The sequence below is a fragment of the Rattus norvegicus genome, chromosome 4, assembly GCF_036323735.1.
Source record: "Rattus norvegicus strain BN/NHsdMcwi chromosome 4, GRCr8, whole genome shotgun sequence".
Lineage (NCBI taxonomy): Eukaryota > Metazoa > Chordata > Mammalia > Rodentia > Muridae > Rattus > Rattus norvegicus.
The window spans coordinates 126,001,809-126,025,756 of record NC_086022.1 but is presented as its reverse complement, the minus strand read 5'-3'; the positions used below and the strand labels follow the sequence as shown (position 1 = coordinate 126,025,756).

The following is a 23,948-nucleotide window of genomic DNA, read 5'->3' as shown; positions in this document are numbered from 1 at the left end:
CTGCCAACTAGAGTCATGGGGAAGACATACTTCTCAGAGGGGGGAGAAGGCTCTTTTTCTACTTTGTCCACAAGTGCCACCGAAGAGACACTTCCTTCGTATTCATCAGATGGGGGTCTTTTAGTTGACTCAGAATCATCCAGGATCGAGAGATAAGTTGACATGCTGCAGGAGAGGGTGACAAGAAGACATAGCTTAGAGGTCAGAGGTGAGAGCCCAGAGTTCACTGAGTGCTATCCCAACCTGTTCAGACTCTAGAGACACTAGCAAACACTCTTCTTCCTAGTTGTTACAAGGGAGAGGCTGTTTGCTCTTGGAACCTGAGGACCAAAGGAGGTCAGTTTCCTGGCTTCTGTGAAGGACTGCATAGCCCTCCTTCCCATACCACCAACAACCAGGTCCATGCTTCAATGAGCACAGGCAACGCCCACAGGTTCCAGATGGCTTTGCAAAAAAGCAAAAGGGAGCTGAGCAGAGGCCAAGAACACGCTGCCATCATGCAGTGCTGATGACCAAATGTCTCCCCCAAATTCATATGCAGAAATTGCAACCCCAGGACCCTAGAATGTGGCATCAGTAGAGACATGATTAGTTGAGATACAGTCATTCTGGAATGAGGTCGTCCCCTAATCCTACATGACTTGTGTCACATCAGGGTAATGCTGTCACCAAAGCCAAAGAGAAGCTAAAATGTGACATGAGAGGGACTGTGGCCCACTTATATCTGGGTCCAGTTTCCAGCCCCCAGAACTGAGATGACACACATCTTCTGCTTAAGCCATACGTCTCGGTTCTTCTGGCTGCTTTAAAAGTGCTATGCCTGCATGGCAAACAGATCATTGATGTGAACTGCACTCACTTCTCAAAACTGGCAGTCCATCATCAAGGAGTCAAAAGACTGAGTGCCTGCTGACACTTGTGGATGGCAGCCTCTCACTCTCCTCACATAGTAGAAGGGAGAAGCGAGCTTATAGGTATTAACTCCACTCATGATGTCTGCTCTTGTGGCTTAGTCACTTCCCAGAGTCCACATTTCTAACACCATCACCGTGGAGCTAAGGACTTCACACATGAACCTGTGAAACATGGCAGCTTGCTGCAGCCGCCTCTCTTCACTAGTCCCTGGCCACCTTCTGTTGTGACTTAGCTGGCCCTGCCTCTTCTAAGGTGGGCAGAAGAGAGGGGTACAGTAGAGTGACCCAGGGGTGAAGAGCCCCCTAGTAACTGGAAGCACCCACAGCACAATCAAGCCTTCACTTGATGTTCATGAACCGTTAGGTTCTCACACAGGCATTTGCATACCGTATTACCAGGTTTCATTCCAGCCTCAGTCCTGGTGAACTTGCTAGTTTATAAGATGCTCTGTCTTTCATAGATTGCCTTGTGGTTTACCAAGGGCACTTCATAGGTGACTGGGCACTGAGCATGGGCCCCTGGCAGCTCGCAAAGTGCTCTGCTGCCTGGGAGGAGCAGGTCTGACAGGAGGCCGGCAGTTCCTGAGACCCTTTCTTGTTCACAGGGCACTCAGCAGCTCCCACTTCCCACTGTGACTTACAAGGGATATGGGCAATTATAAAGGATGTTGTCGTTCACACATTTCATAACTGTTTGCAATGTCCTCTGTGGTCCACTGAATACATTACAGTTGGCGGAGAGCATTCGGCTTGTGGGGCCAAGGTTGTTTCCAAGGCATTTTGGTTACTGCAGAGTGTGGCTGTTTCTGATAGACTTTTTTGTCTCCTGTAAAAACAACCCTGAGATGGTTATGTCCCATCCCTCCAGGCCATGACTGTGTACAGAGAAGGTAAAGGTCATGGTTGTAGTGCAGCCTGGATTTATTTGCTATTTCTAGCACATCCTTTTCCTTGCTGGCCCTCAGTTTCTCCTTCCGTATGGAATATGTGCTGTGCCAGGACCTCCTAGCTCAGGGTCCTGGGTTGCTTTTCTTTACAGACAGCCAACCAGATTCTAGCAATAGAGAACAGAGAACTTGGAGCCCACAGTTCCATACTCCTCTCCCTGATGACCATGTCAGTTCTACAGGCAGCAAAGGACCCCAGGATACCACAGGCACACTTGCAAGTGCTACACAACCATGCACTCTGCTGCCACAAGAGGAAAGTAAAATCAGCAGCAGCCTGACCAAGATCCGCCTACTGAGCTTCCATAGCAACCAGGAACAGACAAAAAACTGTCTTTCAAGTGTCCCTGCCTCTGTAGACAGTCTTCTCAACCTGCTTGTGAATGGCTGATTGTGAAGTGTTAGCAAATTTGGGGGCAGGGCTGAGTTCTCCCTTAACAACTTTCCCCTGCGTGGTCCTATCTTCACTTTATTTGCACATTCAGCCAATCAGGGTCCAGAGGGTACCCAGTACAATCGGATGTTCTGGGGATTGCAGAGACAGAATGTTGCTGGAACAGAGGGAGGAATCAAAAATAGAAGACTTCAGGTTGGCCTCCAGTCGGTTGTTCATCCTCACTGAAGGATAGCTACCCTTAGTGAAGGCTGCCTTCAAGACAGGCAGGGTACAGAGCTGTCCCTGTGCACAAACAGATGAGAATTCATCCTTGGGTTGCTTCCAGCTTTCCAGACCTGCTGCTGTGGGTGCTCCGGCTGCTGACTAGCAGGCTTGTTCCACAAGAACCTGCCCTGGACTGGTGCCCTGAAGCCCTCTGAGAACTTTTAGAGCTGTAATACTTTTTAGAGCTGAAAGAGCTCTTGGCATCTTTCTGCTATCAGGAATTCAAATATGATCCATTTAAATCGTCAAAACCCATGTGCCAGCCAGTTTAAAGATGTTTTACCCAACTTAAAGCTGTTAATCGCAAATTGGCAATAAAGGCATCTCTTGGTGGGTTGTCCTCACTGGCTGCCCACTCTATTCTTAAGGAGAGTGGGAAAGGGACCCAGGTAGAGGGAGATGGGGATGTTTCACTACTGCACTGGGGCCTCCTATACACACAGGCACCTTTCGGAACTGCTGCAGAGTAAGCCCCTTTGTGTTCCAGGGGACCAACTGTTTTCTCTGTCTGGTCTGCTCAGCCCACGTGAATATCTCATATTGCCCTATCCTGGTCCCTCCTGTGCCTAAGTCCTTGGTGGAGTGTGAGTGTGGCCAGGTAATGCGTCTCTGCTTACAGATACTGGCGCCTACAAACCACGCGCGACCTCCCTTTGCTGTTCCCAACCTAGTGAAAAAGGCCGAGGGTAAGTGTCACCAGTATTGTGTGCAGGTGGACACAGCCTCACTCAGGCTGCTCATGAAGGACCACGTTCTACACGTGCTTCCCACTGAGGCTGCTGGCTACACTCCTGTTATGCTCTCCCACCTAGGGCCCAGAGGCTTGGGTTAGGGGGTGAGCTCTGGGCTCATACATACATTTTCTTATGGCATAACCTTTATCTCATAAAGTACAAAATGGCCACAAGCACATGGGGGCTATAATTAGACACCTCCTCGTTTGTTAAAGGTGAAAATAAATCCATCTTCCTTTCCTGTTTCCTAGTATTTTTTAAAATACAGGGAATCTAAGGTGTCGGATTTATGGTCACAAATGTCCAATAAGACCCAATATATCTCTGGCATTTTTTTTAACTGTGACCAGCTTCTGAGACCCAGCTTTACAACTCCCTGGACCTGCCGATCTCTGGTTCCAATAACTCTACACCTTCTCTTTGTGTTCTGAGTGATGGGGACTCAGAGCACTCAGGGTTTTCTGTCTGCTTGCCTTATCCTCACAGGCTCTTCTTCCTGCTGCCTTCTCTACTGAGTACTCCAAAATACTGAGGTCACTTGCTGTGAGCTCCATGATTTCCCATGAATGTATCCCAAATCTCAGGGTGAGACATACTGACAAAACCCAGATCAGATCCCTGGGGGAGCTGGCATCAAGACAGAAAACTGCATCTAGGTGTGGTGGCACTTACCTTTAATCCTAGCATTTGGAAAGTAGAGGCCAGAGGATCTCTGAGTTTGGGACCAGCCTAGCCTACAGAACAAGTTTCAGGGCAGCCGGGTCTACAGAAAGAACCCACGTCTTGAAAAACAACCAACCAAACAAACAAACAAAACAGACAGACATCTTCAGGTTTGTGTGGGAATGGACTTAACTTGGTGTAACAGGTGGCTCAGGTCCACATACAGATGTTACAGGTAACAATTATCCTGGGTTTGAACACTGTCTACCACTTACAGAGCTTGTTAACAAACATTTTTTTGTGTGTGAAATCCTTAACATTTTGCAAGACTGAATGTTATCTTCATTTTAAAGGCAAAAAGATAAAGATTTGGGAGCCCTCCTGACTTCCTGACAGTCACTAGATAATACGGGGTAAAACTGGCTCCGACTGTGTCTTGGGATCCCTGACTGAGCAAGTTTCCCAGGGACCTGCACCGCGGATGACAGTGGAATCAAACGTGCTAGTGCTCATTGGATGCAGCCTTAGTATAAAGCCCACACTCCTCCTGGACTCAACTACAGTGCCCCGAGCTCAGAGACTGCTCCACTACTCACCAGAGCCAGCCTGGACACACTTAGTAGGTGGCAGTCCCTAGCTGGATGCTCATACCTAAGCCTACCCCGCCAATGACTGTGTCTGTGAGGCCCACCTGGTAACCCAGCAGAAACCAAGCTCAATGTGTGCCTAAGTTGCAGATGAGGGGTATGGCTGGACCTCTTGCCTCCCCTCCCCAAAATGTGTTTCCAGTATCTCCAGCTGTGTAGGGCACTGGCAAAGAAATAGTGCCCTCTGTTTCCCACATGGCCCTTTATTCAAAGTTAAGGCTCAGAGAGACAAACAGCATGACCTTGTAAACCTCTTCCTGCCTGCTCTCCCTCTTCCCCTGCCCACCTGCAAACCCCTCCTTTTGCTCAGAGGACTGTAGAAAGAGGCTGCACCCCACTTCCGCACTCTGACTTTTCCCCATCTCATCCTCTGGCACCATCTACTCTCCCACCCACTGTCCCTCCTGGGATGGCTTGTCTAGTTTTACTTGAATTTGTAGTTGTCTGGCAGGAAGTAGCCCAACTTGCAATCCTGTTGAGCCCGGAAGATCTGTTTCAGCAGATTCTGCTTGCTGAAGCCATAGCCATTTAGTACACAGCCCCCAAAGAGGAGCTTGCCCCCAGCAAACATCTGTTAGAAAACAAGAAAGAAATGAAATAAGAAGCAGCCTCAATATGTTGACATAGTAACATGACTATAATGACAGCCACATTCCAAGACTTAGTTGGACTAGCCACAGGCTGCTCAGAGATGGATTAGGATTCGGGCCTTTGAGAGCACGGGAAAGCACACTACCCTCTATCAGCAACCAGGGGAGACGTGATTGAGCCTGGCCCCTGCACAGGCCCCTCCTGCGTCACAGGGCAGCCCAACCTGCCTAGCTTTTGGCCCCTACGGGAGTCTTTCAGATGTATATATGCCTCTCCCAGGATGCAGAAAGGTCAGGTTTTTACCCACCCACAGACTCCTGCCCACCTGCCTACAGCTATCTACCCCCTCTGCTTCAAAACCACATATCAAGATGCACTGTTCAACTCATCCTATGGAGTGGCAGTTTCACATCCTCCACTCTGTATATATCATTTTCCGACAAGGACACTGGTATAGAGATGGCTGGGCATGGCTATTCATCATAACATTATTATGAAGGAAAAGAAAAGAGGGGAGAAGGGAGAGAGGGAAAGAACCTAACTGTCCAACAAAGGCGGTGGGATAGTTGATAACAAGGTGAACATTCTGGTGTTGCATGCTGAGGATGTGGAAGGGTGCCCTGTAATTAGAAAGCTACTGCCCTAAAGTGTGCATGTTGAGAAAGACCTTACAGTCCAGACACTATAATGTTGGGTGGGTGTGGCCTAGCAGGGGCTCCAGAACTTGAGTGCTGGATAGATGAGTTAAGAGCCCAGGAGATAGAAAGGCACCATTAGTTTCTAGATTGTATACCTGAGTTTTCAATAAGCATAAAAGGTTTTAGAATATTTTAGTATAATTTAATGACAATCAGATGAATAGACTTGATTCTCTGTGTGAATGTCACCCAACCCCTCCATCTGCTAGGATGGGGGATGGAAGTCTGTTGGGTGACTCTCAGTCAGTCCTGCTCTCTGGGCCTCATTGTGGATGATAGAAGATTGGCAAGTCTTGTCCTCTTCTCCCTGATCTGGCTGAGACAGTGGGGGATGATGGTGGATGTCTAGCCCTTAGCAAGGTCCTTGCTCACCAAAACCATCCCGTGTATCACAGCAAACTTCTTCACCATTAGGGGCGGATCCTTCTGCAAGGGGCTGTCCAGGTCATACCGCAGCAGGCGGTAAGGGTCATGGTGGCACTGCCAAATAGACACACGGGAACTGGTCACCCTGATACAAGTAGATACGCATTAACTTTCCCGCATCCATCACTGTCCCTAGAGGAGGTTTCCAGATCTGCTCTGAGTCCTCTGTCGGGGAAGCCATCACTGGAGTGGCTCCTCTTTACATGACACTACTAGATTCATCCTGGGATCTGTGGCATGGGATGTCCCTCACTCTGGAAGGTCTAAAGATGGGAGCCGTGCTATGTTGCCCAGCTCAGAGGAGCCTTTCACCCCACCTTTCACTGGATGCCTCTCTTGTCCCCTTTGTAGTCTTTAGCCATTTCGGGATAAGGGCACTAATGAGCAGCTATTAGCTGGGGCAGAAACCAAGTCTCCAAGACTCACTGCCACTTGACCATCTCCCCACTACTTCAGGTCCTATCTTGGCCCCATTCATGCTGCTTGTGGCTAATAAGATAGCCAAATCTTATTCCTTAGGAGTAGTTAATAGCCCCCAGATGAACTATAGCTAACTGTACATTCCCATGAGGAATTTCCATGAAGCAGGTGAGCCCAGAGCAGGTTCTTAGTGAACATTCTCTAGACTGAAGTAGGTTGGACATGAAATGGGGAAAGGGCATCTGACTTTAGGAGGGCTCTAAATCCTGAGCTTCTGGAACTGGCTAATATCTGGGCCTGAGGGTAGATATGGAAGGCAGCACTCCTCACTACTCTAGAGGGAGGGAGAAGGTTTCCTCTGCCCTAACCCTTATACTCCAATACCCCTTAGACTTAAATTGAGACCTCAAACTGTCCTTGTCCCTGCACAAGCCACTGCCAGGGACACTCAGCTGCCTGCTAAAGCCCTGAGTATCCTAAAAGGCTCATTCTGACCTCAGGAGGTAGAAGTCACACATTCCAGCACTGTCCTGCCATGGCCCTCTCAAGGGCCCACTGTAGCTACAGCCATACTGGAGCTGGCTCATGCCGAACCAAGGTAGATATCCAAACCCTGCCACAAGTCCAACTCACTGGGGGCAGTCGGGAACAGCCCACAGACATTTACTGAGTTGTGAGAACGTGGGTGGTGGGCATTGTCTTTGCCTTGAACAGTCACACCAGATGTAGCCATAGACTGCTAAATGCTCTGAAAGAAAAGGGCTGTGCTTTGACCTTCTCTCAAGGGGCAGAAGCAGCACCGGCCCTAGTGTGGTAACATTCATCCTGGAGGAGAAGAATGAGCAGAAGAGAGATGATGGGACAAAATGCTGCAGACAGAAAGAGGAATGTGTGCCAAGGCTCTGGAAAGAAAAGGAACTGCCAGACACCCAACCCATCCTCATACAGTGGAAGTCATTTTGGGTTCTGCCCCCTGGCCTTAGCGTGATAGGCCTTCGCACATGGCCCTGAACCAACCTGGATGCAGGGTGAAGAGCGGCCCTGCTGCCGATGGCTATACAGTGTATCCAGCAGCCACTGCAGCTGTGCGGTGCAGGTGGGGTTCTGGCTGGACATTATCCCAAATACCAGCACTTGGTTGGGGTCTCGGGGTGCAGTCAGGAAGCGCTCCAGCTCCAAGTCGGATACCAGGGGTGCCTTCACGATACATTTGCAGCCAGCCCGGATGTCTTCCTTGCGAATGAGCCTCCGCAGCACCAGTGGGCAGTCAGTGGGTGAGGCTGCCCACCTAGTAGGGCTGCGCACCTCTCGGGGCTTCCCTCTACAAAGAGCAGCAGAGTGGTGGGAGGCTGTGGGAAGGCCTCAACTCCTCCCCACTCTTGTTTCTATACAGAAAGATGCCCGCTGCAGTGCCTGGGCTATGGGAAGGTCCTGGTCTAGTTCCTCTAACAGTGTGAGGGACCCCTAATCTCTCCAGGCCTCAGTTTCCCCATGTGCAAGTTACTCAGCTTACATCTCAGAGCCATTCATGACTGTTCACCAATCCCCCTACAAGCCTCTTGCCCAGTTTAAGACGGACCTAGAATCTGATTGCTCTCCACTAACACCAATATAGCCCAGCCTCTGATTATTTCTTCAGTGGTGCCTAAGGGTTTGGGCTTCCCTCCCTGATCTCTTTTGGAGCCACTGAGGAATTCTGTCAGAATCTGACTCGGCCTCTGGAAGCCTCCCTGGGCTTTCTAGCTTATTTTCAGTTGAGGCAGGGGCAGGCTGTTTGAGATCCAGCTCCTGCTTCTTGCTCACACTTCCCAGTGCTCCACTCTGCTCACCATGCTAGGGCCACACTGACTTCTGCGTAGGCCATTGTTTTTGTCCCAGAGCCACAAACCTATTCTCTCGCCACCTTTAAATAAATATCACCTTCCTAGTGACTTTCTAAGCACCCCATTGAATGTTTCCATCTCAACACTCTTTCTTGCCTGCCTTATCCTTCTCTCAAGCCCTTCTTGCTGTTTAATATATCATACATTACCCTTATTTTATTTATCCAGTCGTATCATATCATATATCATCATCATGTCATATCATCATATCTTCATCATCATCACCATTTCTCTGTATAGCCCTGGCTGTTCTCTATAGAACAGACTGGACTCAAATTCAGAAATCCACTTGCCTCTGCCTCCTGAGTGCTGGTATTAAAGGCATGCACTGCCACCACCAGTGGCTTCTCTTACTTTTATCATTATACTTTCCTATCTCACTGCAGGTTCCAAGAGATCAGCTACTGGCAGTTCTTTGATTGGTGGACTACAACAAGAGCACTTGGCCCAACAAAGAGGCAATAGAGATTAGTCAATGCTCCAGCATTTGTCAGCCTCCTGCTGTGTGCTGACATAACGCAGGCGCCATTAGACCTAAAGTACTGCTATGATCTTCCCTCTCATGATCACCATTGTACACAGTATTTTACAGGATCTGTGGCCCATGGGACAGGCATTACCTTGGCTAATTTTGTACCCCACAGCAGAGGCAAGACAGAAACAGTCATCACCATTTACAGGTTAATACAGAAAGCCCTTCCCATGAGGGCAATAGTCTGCCCAAGCTCAATGAAGTCTTTGAAGAAACAAGGCTTCCGATTAGAGCCAAGTCATCCCCAAACAAGAGCATGGTCTGTGATTCAACACTTGTTAGTTCACTTTAAATATATTCTTTTTACTTTAAATGTGAGTGTTTTGCTTGCATGTATGTGTGTGCACAGTGAACAGAAGAGGCCATCAGATTCCCTGGAAGTTACAGATAGTGTAAACCACCACCACCACCACCATGTGAGTGCTGGGAACTGAAACTGGTCCTCTGCAAGAGCAGCGGGTCCTCTTAACCAGAGCCATCTCTCCAGCCACGCACTTATTTTTGAGGTAGGGTCTTGGCAGGTATCCCACACTGGCTTTGAGCTGATGGTAATCCTCCTGCCTCAACCTTCTTGGTGCTAGGACTGTCAGCATACACTGCCATACCTAGCCTTACAATTCATCATTCTTCAGAGGAATTTTAACAATGGTAAATACTTACTAACTGAAGTTGGTGAGAGCATCTGCTTGGGGGAGAGGGGAAGAGCACGGCAATGTAGCATACAGTTAGCTTATGTGAGGTCCTGGATTAATCCACAACACCAAATAAATAATAAAAGTAGAGTAGAGAATCTCTTGTTTAAGGATCTAAACATCCAAGAGAAATGTTAATTCTATTCATCATGATTTATAGCAGAGTAAATTCAAAGTGCTCAAGGCTTTTAATGTAGGAGAAATAGACTCTACGATTTCTTACAATTTATAATAGTGGCATATAGAACGAATTATTCTCTTATTATTCTCCTAGGCAGGAGCTTCTGCCCCAGCTGTGGTGAGCAAGTGTAGATTAGGAAAGTCAACATTTGGGACTGGAGAGACAACTCAGTGAGCGACGTTCTTGTTCAAGCATAGGACCTTAGTTTGGGCTCCCGACACCCATATACATTGTGGGCCACATATATAACTCCAATGCTGGAGTTGGGGAGAGACAGATAGATCCCCAGACCTTGCTGGCTGGCTAGTTTAGCTAAACTCCAAGTTTACTGAAAGACCTTTTCTCAGAAAGTTAGGTGGACAACAACAGAGGAAGACGCTGAAGTCAATTTCCAGCCTCCACATGCACACTTGCAGATAAGCACATATCAACACACACACACACACACACACACACACACACACACACACACATTTTAATATGTGATGAAATGGGGACAAAGTTGTGAACAATCAATTTACCAACAAGGATTCAGAACATGTTCTTAAAATTTTAGAAACAAAGAAGTCACCAAAAGTAACAGGAGAGGAACACCAAAACTGTTCTTCCATTAAAGATGGCAGCAAAGTTAGAGGAAGATGGAGGCAGGCAGGCTGGCAGACAGCTGACTAAAACCAACCAAGACCAACCTTGGCAAAGCTCAAGAACGAGAAACTGCCAAGCTTTGGTGCAGGGAAGCAGGTGTTTCAACTGTCTTCTCTACCACTCTTCTTCTTGTGCTGTTATGAGGTGGGGAATGTGGATCAGGCTCTAGGAATTATGGCTGTGAGGCTGTCTAAGGGTTGAGCTCAGGATCTGCTTTGAGCAACTCCAGCAAATATTTGTTGAAAGCACTTATCATAGTCAGTTTCATCTGTCAACTTGACAGAAGGGAAGAGAAAACCTCAGATGAGAAATTGCCCCATCACTGTGGCCTGAGCATGTCTGGGTGTTTGCTTTATTGCTGACTGACGTGGGAGGGCCAAGCCAGTGGCCGGTGCCGTCTCTAGGTAAGTGGAGTTAGGCTGTATAAGGAGGCATCTGAGTAAGCAGGGAGAACAAGCCAGTACGGAGTGCTTCTCCGATGTCTCTGCTGCTGATCTTGTCTAGTCTGTAACCTGTATGCCAAATAAATCCCTTTCTCCTCCAATTTTATTTTGGTCAGTGCTTGTTACAGCAATGAGACCTAACTAGAACACATGCAAAGGCAAAAAAAAAAAAAAAAAGTCAGACATGACTGCTTGTAAAAGGAAAACACATGGGTACAGACTTTAAAAAGGAAAAAAGCCAGCATATTGAAAAAAAAAAAAAGAACTGGGAGGAGCTAGGTAGATGGCAAAATGGAGGCTTTAAAGTCTCTCAAGAACACTGAAGGATCTACATGTCAGGCTGGGGAGAAGCCCAAGAGCAGCCTCCTCTTCTCCTCTGGAACTGTGCAAGTTGAGTAAGAAAGTTGACACACAGCTGTGGCAGCCTGGGCAGGCTCAGAATAACGATGTCCCAACACAGAGTTGTCTGGGGCAGCGTTAGCTTCTGGTGCTCTGTACTAAGCCAGCAGTTGGCCACCAGGCTGACCGAGTGCAGACCTCAAGACTTCACAGTAAAAAACAGCCCTTGCAGAAAGGGTTCATAAAGTTACTAAACAAACCTGGCACAAAGAACCCCAGGGAAACAGTGCTCTCCCACAGCTTCCACATTTAGAATGATCAGTTAAAGAACAGGTTATGAGGAATATTCAAAGGAATTATAAATAGAAACTGCTCCTTAGGAAACTTAGACATTGGACTTCCTAGAAAGGGGGCTTAAGTTGACTTTTAGATAGACTCAAAGCAACTTACGAAACAAGAACTAGGGAACCCAGAAGAACAGTGTCTCATCAAACAGCGGCTATCAGAGAGACAGGAAGTACAAAAGGTAAACTAGAGCTGAACGCACAGGGCTGAAAAGCAAACTCTGCAGTGTGTCTCAGCAGCAAGGAGAAGAGGAAGGCAGTGTGAAAACAGTGAGATCAGTACAAAGCACTCCTCACAGTGTTTACAATTTAATTGTCAAGAGACAGGAATGTGTGTGAGGTGGTGCTAAAAAGCCAGTACTCAACAGGCTAAAATAGAAGTAAACAGTTCAGCCTAGCCTGGGGTATAGTCTCAAAGAGCAGCAACAACCACAACAACCACACACACACACACACACACACACACACACACACACACACACACAAAGAGAAACTTGAAAGCAAAATGAGAGAAGCAATTCATTGTATTTAGAGGCAAGACTGACATCAAGTAAACAAGTAACATATAAAAATATAAATAACACCATGATCTATGTTTTAATACATGGTCTCCATAAGGGATGTATTTTGGATTCAAATATACAATTAAGTTGAAAATGATAGGTTGGGAGAAAGCGTCACACAAATCATAATTAGAAGAAACCAGGAGTATCTACACTAATACCTGGAAAAAGTAAGTAAAAAAATTCATTACAGGAAGGGACTAGAGAGACCACTCAGTAATTAAGAGCAGGTACTACTCTTGCTGAAGATCCACACTTGGTTCACAGCAGCTACACTGAGTGGCTCCAGGGGATCTGACAGCCCTCTTCTATCCTCCACAAATGCTGGCACTCATGTGCACATACATGCACACATGTATAAGTAATAAAATAAAACAGAAATTATTATTGACAAATATAATAATGGGGAGAAGTTGTTCCATCCAGAAACACACTAATTATATCAGCATGCATGGAACAGTGAGTCCTAAACACATAAAAGCAAAAAGTGAGAGCTGAGGAGACACCATGAGGGATGCTGCAGACATCAGGAAGGGGCACACGGGGTTCAGCCAGTAAAGGCACCTACCACAGCTTGGCAGCCTGATATTGATCCTGGAGAAAGAGCCTACTTCAGCAAGATTCTACCTGTTCTCTGACTTTTCCTTGTATGCTGTGGTACAAGTGAGTATTCACACACACCAGTAAACACAAGTTTTCCAAAGGATGTCCTGGGGGAAAACTAGACTCTGACTTGGATGACCAATTCCCTTAGAGACCTAAACTGCTAAACGCTCATTCAAGAAAAAGCAAGTAGCCTAACCAGTTCTATATTTATAAGAACAACTTTGTCTTTAAAAGCTACCTACAAAGGAGACCTTGAGTAGGACTGTTTCGTGGTAAATCCTAACAAACACTTAAAGGAAGAGACCTGGATTCAACGTAAATAAACACAAATGCTTCACAATTAGTTTAAGTAAGCCAGTTCTGGTAAGCCAGACAATAACATTAAAAACTTCACAAACAAAAAACAAAAACAAAAAAAACTACACAGGAATAACCTCACAAGTACATATGCAGAAGTCTTCAACAAAATTTTAGCATGATGTACCCAGCAATACAGGGAAGACAAATACTTTATAACAGAGTGAAGGTTATCGAGAAATACAAGGCTGTTTCAATATTTGAAAGTCATGTAATTATATTGACAGAATGTAATATAAAAAAAGACCCACATAGATAGACTCACTGTCTTTCTTTAGAAGGGTGCAAAGACAGCCAGGCAGTGGTGGCACATATCTTAATGCCAGCACTCAGGAGGCAGTGGCAGGCAGATCTCCGATTTCAAGGCCATCCTGGCCTAGCCACAGGGCGAGTTCCAGAACAGTCAAGGTTACACAAAGAGACCCTGTCTTGGGGAGGGGGTCTGTGGGAGAAGTACAAAGAGAAGTGAATGAAGAAAAGGATCTCTTTTTTCTTTAATATTGAAGAAACAACTATATAGCCATGTGCAAAACAAATTTCAACACATACCTTATACAAAATAATTTCAAAATAGCTGTGGTATATGAAACATAATCTAGGGGTTGGGAAATGATTCAGTGGGTAAGAGTGTTTGCTGCACAAGCATGAATACCTGAGTTCAAATCCTCAGCACATAAATAAAAAGTAAGACATGGCCACACACTCCTATAACCACAAGCTCTGAGTGAGTGGAGACAGGATTGCTAGAGCTTGCTGGGTGCCAGATGAAGTCTAAGTTCAGTGAAAAACCCTGTGCCAAGGAAAAAAGGCAGAGAGTGTGATGGAGCACTCAATGATGACATTCAATACCGCCCCCAGCAAATGTGCATATGCCACTATACATACACAGACACATACATATACATACATACATACATACATACATACATACATACATACACACATACATACATACATACACATTCACAATTTCAGCAGCTTTACAAACCTTAACATTTGCCAATCACATAAAATTGCACAATTTGGCAGCACAAAAGTGTGAGGAACCGAACACCTATAACATTAGTATGTGTGGTCTCCGGCTTGATCACATCATAAGTTGTTATATGGTGATGAGAAAGAATGAGTAAACCTCAAATCATAATGCTGGGTAAAAAAAAGCCACACTCCAAGAAAACCAACCATATACAACCATTAAACAAAATTAAAACAGAAGCTAATCTGTGGTGCTCATAGTGTTTGGTCTTGGGAAGAAGGAGTCAGAAACTGAAATTGGCATAGAGGATTTCTAGGTAAGGGTCTTCCTGATTTGGTGGCTAGAGGGTCTGTGCACTTGAGCCATCTGATTAGAATTTTCTCGTTATTTTGTGAAAAATTCATATTTTAGAATATTACTTTAAATATACCCATCTATTTATTTTGTGGGCATGCATGTGCCCTGGCATACATGCACCTGGAGATCAGAGGACGACTTGTAGGACTCAGTTCTCTTCTATCATGTAAGTTCCTAGGGATTGATCTTAGGTAATCATTTTGATGACAGGGGCCCTTACCTGCTAAAACATCTTACAAGCCCCAAAATATACATATTTTTAAGCTTTAAAAAATAGATAAATCTGTTGAGTTTCCTTCTACATGTGGAATGGCATCTCTAGAATAACAAGCCACCTTGATCAATCTCCTACTGTTCTCAACTCATATCATGGCTTCATTCTTTTAAAAACCAGATTTTTAAAATTACATTGTGTAGCCGTCTTTTTGGCTACTTTGTGGCTTTTTTCTTCCACCCTTCTCCACCTACTTTCTACCCTTTCAAGCCCCTAATGCTAAATAGGAGAGAAGCAAGGATAGAGGAAAAGAGGGCAGTGTTATCATTAGAGTTCTTCTTGCTGAGTCCGGTTACCTATTTCCTTCCTGTTGTTTTTCCTTTGTGCATGACTACTTAACAAACCGCAACCAATGTCCAACCAAAAGCTTGCCCCACTCTCAGGGCCTAGCATCTGTGCACCCTCTGAAAAGTCCCCAGAATGCCAGACATCACACAACCACAGAAACTCTCCACCAGAGCGTGAGGCAAATCACAGTCAGCAGCTGTGGACAAGCTGAAGCAGCCCCACATCCCACACCAGGGATTAACAAAAACATAATATTTCTGTGTTTCAAAAGAAACCAAACTTCCAAACTTCTCACTACAGCACTAATCGTGTATATATGTCTGTGCCACAGCACATGTATGAAGATGTGAAGTGCAACTTTTAGGAGTCAGTTCTCTCCTACTATGTGGGGCCATCTCACCAGCCCCTTTGTAGCACCCAGCCACACTGATCTTCCCAGCGTGCACACACTGAGCTGGTTCTTGTCCCCAGGAACTGCCTTCTGCTTGTCTCTCATCCTTCCCCCATCCCTTTAAATACCACTTTACAACAGTTTTCCTGACACTGATTGAAGGTAGCCTTAGCAGCCTACTCCCAATCACTCTGTTCCAGAAATGGGTTAGTCTTTTCTACAGTGGACTAGACAGTAGCTATCCCAGCCTTCAGAGGCCCGATGGGCTCTGTCAGAACGACTTAACATTTCCATGCTCTGGGAAAGCAGCTATGGAGGGTAGAAAATGACAGGTGAGTGTGCTCCACCAGAATATTGTCCAAGAATACTATTGAGTTTCCCCTCATTTCATATGTCATAAAACAGCCTTCTTTTGGTTTTCCCCAAAGTACTTAAAAATTGATAAAAATTAGGCAGCCAGGGTAGGTCTGGCCCATGAGCAGTCCCTATTATGACACAGTGTACTGAAAGCTTTTCTTATTAGCCCTGCCGCCACCTGAAATGGCATCATTTTGGGGCCAGTGAGATGGCTTATCAAGTAAAAAGGTTCTTGTGACCAAGCCTGAAAACTCAAGTTCAAGCTCTGGAACCCACACAGTGAGGAGAAAACCCATTCCCCTGAGGTGTCCTCTGGTCTCCACCTTTATCCCATGCTGTGTGTGCACTCATATGCGTGTACACACACACACAATCAATGTTCAAAAATAAAAGATATCACTTAAGCACCTATTTGTCTCCTATTCTTCTCCACCCCTAGAACTGGAGCTACAGAGGGAGGGGCTTGTGCGGTTCCCCCGCATCTGCACTGCCCATCGAGTCCCATGACTTTACAGAAGAAATGAAGGGCTAAGCCAACCTTGAGACTTTGACAGGGACTTTGCTGCTCTTCTTTCGAGTACGGATCAAGGATGGGGGTACATATTCCTCCTTCACTGTGTCCTCAACTATGGAGTCTGGTCGGGCTGGCTGGGTTCGTGTAACGGTTTCTCCTTGGTGTAAAGTTGCATTCCGCATCTTATCTTGATTAGACCCGGATTTCAACTTGACCCGAGTAGCTTCTATGTCTTCTTTTTTTGGGGAGGGATACTCTAAGGTGAACAGACCTGTCAACAGGAATGCTGTGGTTACTTTCTCAAACTACAAGGTCAGTTCTGACTCTGCTTCTTGGCTCCTACCACCTGGACTACTGGAGTCTATTTTAGCTCACACCCACTAACCCTCACTGCCTCCTGTCCAGTCTGCCTTGCTCTGCATCTAACACACTGCCCTACTCAGCAGTCAGCATGAATGAACACATCTTATTTCTACTTGTTCTGCAAGACCCAGCTTCAATCTTACTTTCCCCAGATGCCCTGTGAGCTCTGTGATCTCTACAGTATTCCACAGTAAGGTCAGGTCCACCTCGTGTTCCCTTCCCTGAGAATACAATCTCTCAGGTCTCTACACTGAGCTGACTTCGTCCTCTTCTTTGCCGTGTTATGGGAGTTTTAGGTTTTTCTATCTTGTCTTCTCTACTTGGTCCAGTAGAAATTTCTGAGGTCAGAGACCTATTGTTCCTTCATTCACCTAGCAAGCATTTACAAAATGGATGCTAGGCATAAAGACAGCCCAAGATAGTCCCTTTGCCGCTGAGAACTTGTGACAGAGGACAAAGGGGGTGGACAAACAAGGGGATATTCACAAGACTGAGTAACAAGATTTATAACTAGAGCAGTGTAGAGATCTTTTAGAACAGCCATGGGAACCACCAGAAAGAGGTGGGGAGCCTCACTTTGGGAGGAAAGTCAAGGAAGGCTCACAAAGGAAAGGCACCGTTGAACTAAGTCTCTGCTGCAAGAGAGGGACTCCTTGTAGAAGCTGTGTGGGGAGCATGGCTGCAGCCCCAGCTAGGAGATAGTAGCACCTTGCTCCCAAGGACTAAGCAGAGTGGAGACCACAGATATGGAAGGCTCCTGAAGCTTCTCATATGGGGCCTGAGAGTGCTCTGTGTCTAGCAGTGACAGTCTTGTAAAGGGACCAGATTTTTCTCTTCTGAGGTCATCCACAGAGGAGCAGTAAGCCCCAGTTGTAAAGGATGACAGAGGGCATAAGGGACAAAGCAGAAAGGACACAGAGGGATGCACAAAGTCTGTGAGAGATAGGAAAATAACATAATTGCATGGAGACACTAAAAACACATAGCAGGAGAGCTTGGAAATTAAAGTTATCTCCATTCATAGTCCCAGCTGTGTGTCCTCTTAGAAAATACTGGGTGTCTCTACCTCTTAGAAAGCTGAGGCTCAAGAGGTGAAAAAGACTGAACTTTGAGACATGTGACCCAAGATTTGAGAGGCTTCCTAGTAGGCCTATGCATCTGTCTGCCCTTACCTGCTGCCAGCAGCACAGAGTTCATAAACTGAATCACAGTCTTCTGAAACCGCTTCTTGATCTCAACCAGGCCTCTGTTTATCTTGGACACCTTTTCATCAATGGTGCTGATTCTGCGAACTGGCTGGAGAGAGGCAAAGGGGTTGGGGGCAGTGGGCCCCTGCCCTCAGGGAGCTATCTGCCTGCTCAGCAGGACTGACTGCTCTGAAGGTTAAGTGGCTGTTCCTTCTGCCTAAAACACATCTCTGCTTCTCTTCACCTAGTCCTTTCAGCACACTGGGCCAGACCTCTCCTACTGGAGAGGGCTTCTCTGACTCCACTGTGTTGTGTGACTGCAAGGTAAGTTAGCACTTAACTAAGTGATTGGGCATACTTGTTCTGTCCCCCTACACTGCAAGCTTTGGGGAGGTAAGGACTGGGTCTCATGTCCTTTGATTTCATGCAGAAGGTACTCAGTAAATGCTATTGCTTTGTGAATGGCTGGATAGACAAAGGCTCCTCTGGAGTGTCACTGACAGTAGTGCATAAGCAGTTTAGAATCCTTCTGCTTGGTCAGTCACCAGAGTACTGGTTCTGGACAACTCCTAGCTGAAAAGCCAAGCTGGCCAAGGTTACAGAGACCAGCAGGTCATCCACATCATAAAGGGCCAGGCTCTCACCTGGAATTGGGGCTACTCTGAAGGGTCATTTGGCTTCAGGACTTCCTGTGGTATCCCAGATACTTTTTGCATCAGCTTCCCTGAAGTTCACCTCTCTCTGCCCTAATCCTCAATGCAGTTGTTTCCAGTAGGCTTCTGTGTGCTAGTCTCACTTTCCAAAGATGCTGCTCTGAATAGCCAAAGCTATTGAACGTTTCTACTAAACACCCACATCTCCCTGTCCCCATCATGTCTGCCTGGGGTCTTGTTCATTTTCCCACTTCTTTTATCCCTAAACTTGGCTCCTGAAGAGTAGGTTCTATGCCTTTTCTATTGCTTACCTAGCAGAGTGAAAGTATGAGACGTTTCCCTCTGTGAACTTTAAGCCTCAGGTGGAGTTAGTCAGAGGAGGAGTAGAAGAATGATCAGGACAAGGGCTAAGCTGGTAAGAACCCCCATGAAGGATGGCTCCAGTTACTAGCAAAGCCTGAGTCATTCTTCTGAGCAGGCCAGTTGCTACTGCTGGGCTAATTTTATTTATTTACTTGTAATTTATATCCACACTGATTCCAAAAAGGATCCAAGGCAGTGCTATGGGCTAATAAAGCATTTAAGCCAAAGCATCACTTCGCTTCCAAAGTGCTGCCTACATAGAAATATTTAGTGAGGAGCTGAGCCTCAGGGCTGTAAAAGCTGGGGCTGCCATTCTGCCTGTCACTATGATAGGTGGCTCTCCCTGGGATGGGTGTCTGGGGAAACCACTTAAACAAGCTTCCCAGTGACAGAGATACTATCCTCCCCGAGTCCCAGACTTTCTAGGTAGCCATGCATTTTCACAGAACCAGAGCCAAACAAGCGATGTGTGGCTGAAAAGGCTGAAAATCCCAGGACAGAGTTAAAGTTGGGTTGGCCTTTACACATCACTATATAGATAGGGAAACTTTCCTATACCAGGAAAGTGCCTGGACCGAGGGCCTGGGGTCTCTTCCTAACCTGGGAGACTCAATGCTCTGAAAGTTGTCTTTGTCCTTGAAACTGCCAGTCCCAAGGATCTAAGATGACCAGATATCTGAGTTGGGAGTTCATGCAAAAATAACTTGAAACGCTGAACCTTGTTTTTCAGGATGAAGTTTGGAAATCCCATTGCTCACAGGAAATTATTACATTTATTTTCATTTGTTTCTGTTCATCTAGTTATAAATATACATTATAGAAGACACTGTGCCTTTTTAAATAGAAGCAATTACAGACAATGCTTTTTTGGCAAGTCAGCTTCCTCCATTACTAGTGTGTGTCATCTATAATGCAACATGTTTTCTGAGGCTATTTTAACGCATCAGCCTGTTTATCCCTGTGTTGAATGTCCCCAAGATAGTCATGTTCCTTGAGTTATTGTGTCATTTTAAATAACTTGTCATCCTTCTACTTCCTGTCAGACTGGCCTTTGTGAGACCCTTGATGGAGACCTACCCTCAATATTTAGCACAGTATAGCAGAAATACAATGCAAGCTAGCTTAATGCTTGGCAGCCATATTCAAAACATCCTAAATGTACAGTTAATTCTAATAATATATTTATTTTCTCGAGTATATTTACAATGATCATTTAGCTTACAATAAAAAATTGGCAATTACTGAGAAATTTTGCATTCTCTTCTCATTAAATTTTTGAAACACAGGATGTATTTTTACTGAGATTTCAAATCAATTTGTGCTCCTTGCACTTCGAAGGTTCAACAGCCTTGTGTGACTGGTACTGTGTCTGCCAGCTTGGGCAGTACAGCATGAGCTTCTAGTTCTGGCTCACTACAGGTGCACTAAAGTAAGGCCAAATTCCACTTGAATTACTTAGTCTTCCCAGGCCGAGAGTGCATGTGAGCACACAGACTTGAGAGTCATTTCATTCAGCTCCTCTGGTCTTTAGGTTGCTTACGTCATGTCCTCAGAAAACACTAAGAGATTATCAGACATAGTATACATTAACAATGACCATTAGAAGAATCTGGGACCAGTGGACATGAGAGGCACCATGCAGGCTTACTCATCACAGCACGTTCATTCATCTAGCCTACGTGCTTGCCGTCTGTGCTTCCTTCCTCTCTCACTTTCTTTTTGCTAGGGAAGGACTAGATTCCCATGTGCTATTAAATACTCAGTACTGTACCTAAGCCCGCTGTAGTTATAATCCTTGCCACTGTGTAGTCTGAGCTCACAGGCACCTGAGTGTCCTTGGTGTTTCTATGAGAGCTTTGGTAAACAGCTTTCCTCGTGTCTGCAGCTCCCATACACCTCTGTTGCATGGCGTGACCAGGCTGGACTCTTACCTAGTATGTGTTCTTCATCCCTTCTGCCAGACTGAAAGGTCCAGACTAGAAACAAGACTCATTTCTACATCTCCAGCAGCTACCACGACATACTGTTAGTGCTAATAAATGTTTGCTGAATTATTTAATAAATTAATGAAAGAGAAATTGTGCAGTGAGGATCATATAGTGAGGATCTACAATGAATGCCTGCCCCATGTCTCTGTGTAACCACAAAGTAGTCAGCTGTGTCTGAGGGCCTGAGAGTTGATGACATGCTATGGTAATGTCCCATAGCTTAAGAACACCTTGGTCAGGTCCTTAGAATTGCTCATTCAGCCAGGATGCCACTGAGGGAAAAACAATACTGTTTGTAATTCCTGCAGGTGGACAAGTGAAAACAGGGACTGGCACTGGGCAAACTGCCTCTTGTTCTAGGAACCAATCCCAGCAATGATTTTTTTTTTTTTGGTTCTTTTTTTCAGAGCTGGGGACCGAACCCAGGGCCTTGCGCTTCCTAGGTAAGCGCTCTACCACTGAGCTAAATCCCCAGCCCCCCCAGCAATGATTTTAACAGGTGAATTACAGTGATCTGCCCTGTTCACACGAGCTCTCGGTTAGCCCAGTCTCACTTCCATGCCAAGTGTTGTCTTTTGGACACCTCAAAGTTTAGGGATGGCATCTTATTCATTTACTCTATCTGTTCTATGATGTTGTTTTAGCCAGGCCACAGTTGGACCAATGAATGGAAAGATTGGACTTAAAAAGGTTCTATTGTATCTTTATCCTCTCAAAAAATAATGGGAAAGCACAGCCATCTCTCCGCTTATGGGGTCTATATTCTCACAGATGTGAACATCTCCACAGATACCTCAACTTATTCAAGTCCCTTGGCGTAGGGTTCACCATTTCCTACACCCATGCCCTGTGTCTTTTAGCTATCTCTAGATTGCCTGGCAAACTAGTACAATGAGAGTCCTACACCAGTCATTGCTTCACTGTGTGCTGTTCAAGGAGTAAGAGACAAGCAGAATGTGTATGTGTGTTCAGTTCAGACACAGCACCTTTTTCTGAGAAATGTCCATTCATAGCTGCTTAAGCGTGGGGACATGGAGGAGCCTTGCCTACAACGTAGCAGGAGAATGCCCTGGCATGGTAAGCTCTGCTGAGACACCCCGAGTCACAGCTAGATGCCCCACATGCTCTGCCCTACTCATCCACTTTGCCTTACCCGTTTGTCGTGCAGCACGGTATGGGGACAGCTTTTGGGCGACACACTGAGTGTTACCGTCTCATTCATGGAGGTGAAGGTGACAGAGATGGAGTCCTGCCCCAAGACTGTTAGCTTCATTTGTTCATTCACCTGCAGATAGAGAAGTCAGCACTCGTGGATCTCTGCTTCTTCCTAGCCCAAGGCACAAACTCAGTTTAGCTTGGAGCTGAGATGTGTAAGCTTTCTGGGTCTTATGCCAGAATCTAACTTTCATAGAGAAGACAGAATACCCGTGCCCTTTTGGAGATTTACTGAGAAAAGTCAGCAATTTCTGTTTTTTCTCTTCCAACTCACTCTTGAAACAGTTGCAAAGCACTGTGCCAGTCAGGGGAGTCAGCTTGAGTCCTGTAGACACACTGGAATACCTTGTGGGTGCAGGATCAGACAGCTGCAACTACTCAGGCACCAACTAACTTGAATCTTGTTCTGCTAGTAAGCTGTTCCATCTCCCTGAATCCCAGACTCTTCAGCATGAAATATGGAGCTGCTGTTCAGTTCAAATGATAGTTTTTGGTTTTGGTTTTTCAAGACAGGGTTTCTCTATATAGCCCTGGCTATCCTGGAACTTGCTCTGTAGACCAGGATGGCCTCAAACTCAGAGAGATTTACCTGCCTCGGCCTCCAGAGTGCTGGGTTTAAAGGTGTGTGCCATCACTACCACTTGACCAAAGGACATTTTTTAATGGCAGGGGAGTCTTTCTATGTCATAAATGCTCCTGCCTCTCAGGAGAGGATGGTTCAGACATGGAGAGCAGAGCAGCCTGTTTACTTCTCGACAGTTTGCCAGTCCTGAGCATTAAGCATTATTTATGCAAGGCCACAGAGCATGCAATCCTCCACCACTGTGTTCCTCCCAGTCTTCTGGGCTCCAGTCTACAACATCTCTTTACCTACAGATATGCCCCTAGGCTGTTCTGATTCAAGAGAGCTCTCTGCTCTGCTCCTTCTTTTGTTAGTCCAGATGTTGGCCCAGTAGTCAGGGCCTCACTGTCTCATCATTGAGACATCTCTACCTCATGTACTCAATCATCTGGATCTGGCCCATGTGTGCCACAGACAATAATAGTCCATGATGTGCCAAGTCTCTGGATATCTTCAGACTTGCTGATCACACTTACTTAAAAGAAACTACCCACTCCTCATCTAGAGAAACTGGAACAGGGATGTCATCAGGAACTCCAGCTTTGCTGAAGGGTCAGATTCTATTCCAGTTTTGAATTTTATCAATTGGGCAGTTATAGGGAAGTCAATTATCTTCTCAGTCTAGAGATAATAATAGAGCTACTCTCTGAGGGTGCTGGGCATCCTTCTCGGACCAAAATATGCATAAGGCTTAGCACAGTACCACTGTTACTTATCTATTGTCCTGCTCCCTGGGTATTTGCCCTCTCTTAAAGCCCACAATACAGATGCTCTACAAACTCAGTCAAGGTTCTTCTTCTTATGAGATTATTTGCTATCTGACATGTCTGTTCTCTCCAAATTCTTGTCTCGGGTCAGGAACCAAATTATAGGTCCCAGACAGTTATTCCACTGAGTCAAATCAGTACATCTAAAACTGTACAGGCCATACTAATATATATGTGCAAAGTGTTATTAAAAACTTGTTATTGGGGCTGGAGAGATGGCTCAGCGGTTAAGAGCACTGATTGCTCTTCCAGAGGTCCTGAGTTCAATTCCCAGCAACCACATAGTGGCTCACAACCAACTGTGAAATGATGAGATCTGATGCCCTCTTCTGGTGTGTCTAAAGACA

General features: G+C 45.8%; 1 protein-coding gene and 1 long non-coding RNA gene across 10 annotated transcripts in view; one reads left to right on the top strand and one right to left on the bottom strand.

The window, feature by feature from the left end:
* The window catches only part of C4h3orf20 (similar to human chromosome 3 open reading frame 20), a 51,471-nt gene that overhangs the window by 2,040 nt on the left and 25,483 nt on the right, over positions 1-23,948 (bottom strand). For 6 of the 8 annotated variants that reach the window (XM_039108168.2, XM_063286539.1, XM_063286538.1 and 3 more), the window contains 7 exons: positions 22,151-22,282; positions 17,979-18,102; positions 16,468-16,714; positions 7,719-8,022; positions 6,228-6,335; positions 4,995-5,137; positions 31-165 (listed from right to left, as the gene is read on the bottom strand). In XM_039108168.2, coding sequence (XP_038964096.1) covers positions 31-165; positions 4,995-5,137; positions 6,228-6,335; positions 7,719-8,022; positions 16,468-16,714; positions 17,979-18,102; positions 22,151-22,282 — 1,193 coding nt within the window. Of the gene's footprint in view, positions 1-30; positions 166-718; positions 821-4,994; positions 5,138-6,227; positions 6,336-7,718; positions 8,023-16,467; positions 16,715-17,978; positions 18,103-22,150; positions 22,283-23,948 lie in introns of those variants that run through there. The other 2 variants (XM_039108172.2, XM_063286540.1) reach the window with 2 other exon arrangements.
* The window catches only part of LOC102554857 (uncharacterized), a 63,950-nt gene that overhangs the window by 29,551 nt on the left and 10,451 nt on the right, over positions 1-23,948 (top strand). The gene's annotated exons all lie outside the window — the stretch shown is intronic.